We start from the raw sequence: 7,500 nt of genomic DNA, 5'->3' as shown, positions 1-7,500 counted from the left end.
ACAAGGAGTAGCACACCATGCCAGAGTAACCTCCTTAAGCAGCTCTTTCTAGTGAGCTACTTTCCACTGTCTCACTCAGTCCAGTGATTATTCACCACAGCCGTTTCATTTAGTTGTTAGAGGGGTCGTAATCAATACTTATCTGTGACAGAAAGTGTTTTATTTTAACTAACTATGTCATTATAATAATTTGGATATTATTATTAATACATTTCACAAATTGTGCCCATACATTCGGCATGGGATGTAATGGGCTCAGAATAATATTTTAAATTATAAACTGTTCAACTTTGCTCTTAACCAGTAGGAGCTAAGATTCTGTAGTCATGTGGTTGACAGTGGGTTTGATGGAAGAACTCTCTCTCAGGTTCTTCTGAGCCAGTTTCCTGAACTACTGTATGGATTAGCTGGACTCATATTGAACTATATAAACTCAAGCTCTTTTTAACCTCATTGTACAGAGATGCAAAAAAAAGTCAAAATATGACGTGTAAAAACGTTCTTGTGATAACAATCCCATGTACCCAGTTCAGAGATGAGAGTGTGACTCTCTCCATTACGCATGGATCTGCTGAAGAGGGGATGGATGCAAAACCACCAGAATGTCAATTAATATATGTCAGTGTTAATATGACTCAGAATCTGCATAATGACTGATTATCATTCCACAGTGCCTAGTGAACCTTCTCCTGTTTGTTTTTGCTATTCTCCTTCGGTCGGATGCCAAGCAAATCCAAAGTTTGTGTACGTGCAACACGTTTATATGTGTGACATGTTTCTATGTGCTGTGGTGTGTGAGTGAGAGAGAGGGAGACAGAGACAGAGATGTATCTTCCATCAGAGCGGTGAGTGTGATTTGGGGTCAGAGAAGCTGCGGAAAAATGTCTCTCTTAGGTTTCCGTGGTTGTTGCCGCGGTAATGTGGCAGGTTGTTCGATTTTTGGCCCTGGGCTATGGGGTGGATGAAAGAGGAGTGCAGCGGTGCTCATCACTGATTACCAAACAGCGGACACTGTTTGAATCCCTGAAAAAAATGACCACTTTTGACGAAGGTATTGCCAAAGAGAAGGAAATGGATATCTTGGAGATTTACAATTGAACAAGGTAGTATGAACACTGACGCTAAATGCCCTGTAAATTATACAAGTTACTCCGAATGAAGTGCTCTATCCCCTCATGTTTAGTATTCACTTGCCATAAGGTGTGTTGTGTAGGGAGCAGGCTCGAGCAGATTGCTGAACTCCGACCTCAGTCACCACTAGATACCTGCCATATGGCATCATGATGGCCAGCAAACTACAGACCATATGGCACCCAAATAATAAAATAATCAGACTCTTTTGAATTGCATATGAAATGGACTGAGTCTAAAATGATCAAGGCCAACAGCGTAAGATCCTCTTCATAAAACATCCATGCTGGGAGGCTGCTATCACCTCACTGGGCTGTTAGTAGTGGATATTGTAGACTCCAGGGGAAAGTTTACAGAGTGAGCTCCCTTGACAGACACAAGACACTATCCTCGTTCACATCATACACAGCCTGTGCTAATCAAAGCGTTGACAAATAGGATGCAACGTACCACCCTGCTTATGCGTCGGTCGATATTATATTATTACGGAAACTCCTAGAAACTGGACAGTGAGAGTTGCTGGAAGAGAAACACGGTTTTAACCTGATTCTGGCTTAAAGTTAACCCCAGGCTGTCCAGCTTGTACCCGATGAACTATTTTCTATCTGTGATCGTTCTATTTCCATTTGAATATAGGAATTAAGCCTTTGTAAAGCCTCCATTTACATATATACGGTTTGAAATTGGTTGGACTTTTTAAAGGTGACCACTTCATAGATAATATTTATGTCAGGGTCAAAGCCTGCGAGTGCTGCTCATAATTGGGGTTTGTGTGTGGTGTGTGTAGGTTGGGTTGTGTGTGAACGGCCCTTGACTGCGTTGGATGGGTGCTGATTAGTCCAGCTCACAGGGTCTTTTGTGCCCCTCTACCGGGGGTATAATTGTTCTTTACTCCGTGCTCAGCCGCTCTTTGAAGTCTCTCATTCATTTATGGCCTTACAGATTCTCTTTCTATTTTTCATTATTCTCTGTCTCTCTCTCTCTCTCTCTCACTTTTTTCTTAATGGTCCACCACACTCGCTTTTTTCACAGGATTTCAGAACTCTTCATGTTGTAATTGCGTGGCAATCCATCGCATGACATATAACTGGTGATAGCAGAACCAGAACAGTTATCCATCTTTCAACAAAGAGCTCTACCAATCCAATCTCGGTGAAAAAGCAACAAACATTTGTGCCGACTGCAAAGAACAGCCATGATATTTCTGACCACCATTGTACATTGTATTGTATTGTATTGTATTGTATTGTATTGTATTGTATTTTATTGTATTGTAGTACTTAACTGTGTAGCAACTGAAGTAGCTGCTATCATGGCTGTAACACGGGGAATTGATTGACCTAGCGATCGTGGTACTTGCACTTGGTTCTATGAACATCCTTTCTGTACCGACAGCGATATATTGATGCACTTCTTATGACAAATGTACTTATTGTCGCTCTGGATAAAAGCGTCTGCTAAATGCCCTCAATGTAAAAATGTAAATGTAAATGATTGCTCCTTAAATGCAACCAAGGTTTTATTGTCACTGAATATAATGGATATCCATGCTTTCTGCGTTGTGTAAGCGGACTGCGTTTAACATTGGGATGTGTGTGTGTTTTATAGTCTTGAGGCGTTGTGGCGGATGCTGCAAAAAGTTTGTAACGTTAATTTTTGTCCACGCTTTGATTACTGCCTCTAATAACCCACAGGGGCATTATTCTCATTGTTTTAATCAGCGCACACAATCAAGCGTCTTTGAGTTAAGATAGCACATGGCTTATAGTAAGAATGAAGGAGGGGAAAACCCAGAGAGGGAGAGAGAGGGGGGCGGAGGGGAGAGTGCAAAAGAGAGGAAGAGCGTAAAGAAGGAGCCCACTGTTGTTCCTTATTAACGCATCTCGTTCTTTATGTATGTATGAACAGCACTGAGAGGATAGTCAATGTGTGTGTGCGTGTGTGCGTGTGCGTATGTGCGGTCCGTGAATGCGCCTACCTTCTAAGAGACGAGATGAAGGAGGGCAGCGATTCACTGAGAACAAAAGCTTGATTTCTTTCTTCTTCTTCCTCAGACTAAGTGTGTAAGTAGTGTGACGCATACAGAGCATGCAATGCTGAATACACCTGTTGTCCTCCGTTACCAGGGTTACCTGTTGCTAAAGCTAATGTTATGTGTGTGCTTGCATGTGTGTGTGTATGTGTGTGTGTGTGTGTGTATGTGCTTATGTGTGTGTGTGTGTGTGTGTGTGCGTGTGTGAGTGTATGTTTGTGTGTGTGCGTGTGTATGTGTGTGTGTGTGTGTGTGTGTGTGTCCATGTGCTTGTGTGTGTGTGCGTGTGTTTGTGTGTGTGTGTGTGTGCACGCATGTGCGTGTCTGTGTACAGATAAAGAACGCTGCAGCCAATGTTTTGAGGGAGACCTGGCTCATCTACAAGCATACCAAACTAGCAAAGAAGATCGACCACTCCAGAGTCCGCAAGCACCAGAGGAAGTTCCTCCAAGCTATTCATCAGTAAGGCCTCACAAACACACACATATACACACATGCACCCCCCCCCCCCCCCCCCCCCCCCCCCCCAGCCCCATACACACACACACACACACACACACACACACACACACACACACACACACACACACACACACACACACACACACACACACACACACACACACACACACACACACACACACACACACAAGCATTGCACTCATGTTGTTGACCTGGTACCTTTGGAGCACCACCCGCTCTACACCCACAAGAGCGTCTGAATCTGATAAAATGTGTTTAAATAGACACACATACACACGCACACACACACACACACGCACACACAAACACACACACACACACATCACACACATGCACACATGCCTTAACACTCAATGAATCATAGACAACATATTCTTGACAAAGCAGGTTGGTTGTCGATTGAAAAGCAAATTAAACATCTAGGAACACTTCTGAAGATAATGTAGGGAATCCAGATGTACCAAACCTGCAACATTACAGACACATAGTCACATTTCCTGGGAGCATTCAGAACACTGAACGCTAAAGAGTAACCTGGGGATCTCTGTACAAAATTATGCACATCCCTTGCCTCCTATCAGGGTAACAAGGGGAGGGCTACATTTTTATTTATTTTTCTAAACAAACTCTCTCCAATGAATTACAAGGAAACATTAGTTCACTGTATTCCTAAAAGGTATCTTTTTTTTTTATGTTGTGATATGTCAAGGATTACAGACGCTCTGCTTATTTTGAAAGTGTTCCTCTTAATGTTGTGATGGATGAATGATAAGTATAATACAGCTGAGTGCAGCTCCTGTGGCACTCTACAGCTTAGTAGGGTGTACAGAGGTGTGCAGCGAGAGGGGCTCTAGCTCAACACAGCAAGAGGACTGCTCTGCATGCCTGCACCCCGAGGGAGTCACTCTCGAGGGTGACCTCCCCGTTTTCCCTGGGCCTCAGCAATGTCACTTTGGTTTTGTCTGTTTATTCATTCATTTGTGTGTGTTTGGCATGCCTCTGTGTGTGTGTGTGTGTGTGTGTGTGTGTGTGTGTGTGTGTGTGTGTGTGTGTGTGTGTGTGTGTGTGTGTGTGTGTGTGTGTGTGTGTGTGTGTGTGTGTGTGTGTGTGTGTGTGTGTGTGTGTGTATGTGTGTGTGCAGGTTACGCAGTGTGAAGATGGAGCAGCGAAAGCTGAGCGACCAGGCCAACACACTGGTGGACCTCTCAAAGGTAAAACATGCAGACACACGCCTCCCACACACAACCCCCACCACCACAACAACACCAGCTAAGTCCACTCCTTCTCAGCTCTGCTCAGCGATGCCAACTCATGGACGAGCATGGCGTGTTATCAAAGTACAATTTACTAAGTGGAGATTCACCGGGACAACCCCCCATCTGGCTGATGAGGTGCCGCCGTTGCTACGCTGACCTGCCTGTTTCTGTGGCTTCAGGTCGCCTAGCAACCAGAACAAGTGTTGGAACAGGAATGACTGAGTGGAGGGAGGGAGGGAGGGAGGGAGGGAGGGAGGGGGATAGACAGGGTGGGTTGGGGGGTTTGCTCATGTTTTTCTGCTCCTGTGTGGGTGTCTAAGAGAAAATGTGAGCATAATTGTGTATTTAGTGTGTGTGTGTAGTGTGTGTGTTTGTGTGTGTGTCTATGTGTGTGCGTTTGCAAGTACGTGCGTGTGTGTGTGTGTGTGTACGGAGGGATAGAGAGAACAGAGCAGAATAATTGTTATTTTTATAAACCATCGTTGTATACCTTCCTCTTTCTAGACGTTCCCTTTTGCGCTGCCTTTCTGAATCATTCCTGAGTGTCTCCGTCTCCACTTCACACTTACGCACGCACAAGTTTGCCATGGTTACCGATCTGCGAGGCAGCCTCTCCTAATCGTTCTGTCCTTCGATCCGGCCGCCGTCGATATGGATCAGCATGACGCACACCCACACAGAGAGCCACCGTAAAGGGATCCCCGCTTCATTCCCCTCCCACCCTACGGTGGACAACATTCCCTGTGTGTCTCTCGATGCATACACAGATACATCATCCATCTATCAATCATTTATCCTTATGCAAATCCTGTTTCAACCCACCCTTTTTTAAATCCATCTTCGTTCCGTTCAAACGATGCACCCATCCATCAAAGGTAGATGTGTTACGATGGACGATGGAATGAAACCCTTGCTGGAAATAACTTGGGCGTCAGTAACAGTATTCTCTCTCTCCATTTTCTTTTATGAGTTTGTAATTTAGGTCCAAGCCAAGTTTGTTCATTCAAAGCCCTTCATCAAAACTAAAGTCTCCAAAGGTTTCACAGCCGAACCGTAGAGCCATATATCAGCCCTTAGCCCTCAGCAGACGGGAGACATTCAAAGGATCCCTCCTTCTAGGGATATCTTGGAGGAAAATGGATGCTGGCTGGACGGGACATGAAATAATAGTTAAATAACATGTACAAAATGGTTTTTATTATGTCAAGAAACCTAACCTTTTCTAAAATATGTGTAATGTTTATTTCATATTTCAAGCAAGTCAAGTACATTTTAGTCCTTAATCTCAGCTACAGTCTCAAAGGTATTCACTGGACACATCGATGACAACCGTCTAATCGTAGCCATCCAAAATATAAGATAGTCTCATGGGTTTGGATGTTTGACCAGTCCAAAGGTTCTGGTTTCGAACCCCAATGTCTGTAGTCTGCCTGCAGCCATCCCTGAGCCAGATACCCCCCCTCCCCCAAACCCCACTGCACATTAATACCGGGCACCTCAAGCAAAACGTATCACTTTGACTAAAAGCGCCTCAATAGAAGCATGCTAATCTCCCCCCCAGATGCAGAGCGTGATGTACGAGCTGATGTCGGAGCTCAACGACCGCAGTGAGGACCTGGAGCGCCAGATGCTGTCCCTGGAGCACCGGGTGGAGCAGCTCACCGCGGGGTTCACTGCCCTGCCCGCCCACCTGTCGGCCACCCTCAGCGCCCAGCACGCCGCCCTGGTGCACCTGCTCCGGGAGAGGGACGCCCGTGACTGGAGAGGGGGCGGCGGGGGTGGAGGCGGGGGTGGCGGTCCTGCAGCCGGGGCCGTGGTTCCCTTCACGGGGCCGGCGGCGGTGCCCGTGACGGTGGTGTCCCAGGCTCAGATGGCGGTTCCGGCGGCGGCGGCAGCAGCGGGACTCACCGTGGCCCAGGTCCCGGTCCTGGCGCTGGAGTCCCCCCCGAAGGTCAGCCAGTCCCCAAGCTCGGAGGGCAGCCTAGGGGAGAGCAGCCCGGCCACCCTGGCCTGCTCACCCAGCTGCTGAAGACAGGGGCCGGGAGGCAATGCATCGCGGGCCGAGATCAAAGGTGAAGAAGAAAACAGAGAGTGAACTCATGGACGGGGAGAAAGGGGTCACACTAGTGCCAGTCCTCTCCCACAGAGGAGCCTAGGAGAGAGAGAAGGGGAGAGAGAGAGAGAGAGAGAGAGAGAGAGAGAGAGAGAGAGAGAGAGAGAGGCGGGCAGGGGGGAGCTGGGGGAGAGACTGGGGAGGGGTTGAGGTGGCACTGGAGGATGGACGAGGAGAAGATGGTCCAATCTAGTTGGGACTGCTTTGGAATGGATGACACACATACACACATGCACATACTAATGTGTGGCTCCTAGAAGAACGTAGAGGTGCTTGAAGAAAAATTAAAAAAGCAAAAGAGAAAGGGGAAAGTAATTAAGAGAGAGCATCGGACAGGACTAATGGCATAGGTGACGGAGAGGCCGAGGATGATGAAGGATACAACGAGGAGGAGATCATTAAGAATAATTAAACAGACTCAGAACTCCTTTATGGAACCACTAACTACTGCAGAAAACCTCTGGATCAATTTCTCTCTCTCTCTC

The 7,500-nt window shown here is 46.6% G+C and overlaps 2 protein-coding genes across 2 annotated transcripts in view; both read left to right on the top strand.

Moving 5' to 3' along the window:
- The window catches only part of kcnn3 (potassium intermediate/small conductance calcium-activated channel, subfamily N, member 3), a 45,466-nt gene extending 38,535 nt beyond the window's left edge, over nucleotides 1-6,931 (top strand). Inside the window, exons 8-10 of the mRNA XM_056602668.1 lie at nucleotides 3,498-3,625; nucleotides 4,788-4,857; nucleotides 6,464-6,931. Coding sequence (XP_056458643.1) covers nucleotides 3,498-3,625; nucleotides 4,788-4,857; nucleotides 6,464-6,931 — 666 coding nt within the window. The remainder of the gene's footprint in view (nucleotides 1-3,497; nucleotides 3,626-4,787; nucleotides 4,858-6,463) is intronic.
- Nucleotides 6,895-7,500, top strand: part of LOC130391633 (small conductance calcium-activated potassium channel protein 3-like) — a 109,127-nt gene continuing 108,521 nt past the window's right edge. Inside the window, exon 1 of the mRNA XM_056601858.1 lies at nucleotides 6,895-6,974. Coding sequence (XP_056457833.1) covers nucleotides 6,951-6,974 — 24 coding nt within the window. The 5' untranslated portion in view covers nucleotides 6,895-6,950. The remainder of the gene's footprint in view (nucleotides 6,975-7,500) is intronic.

The sequence above is a fragment of the Gadus chalcogrammus genome, chromosome 11 (assembly GCF_026213295.1).
Source record: "Gadus chalcogrammus isolate NIFS_2021 chromosome 11, NIFS_Gcha_1.0, whole genome shotgun sequence".
Lineage (NCBI taxonomy): Eukaryota > Metazoa > Chordata > Actinopteri > Gadiformes > Gadidae > Gadus > Gadus chalcogrammus.
The sequence above is the reverse complement of the archived record's forward strand: the minus strand, read 5'-3'. Positions and strand labels throughout refer to the sequence as shown.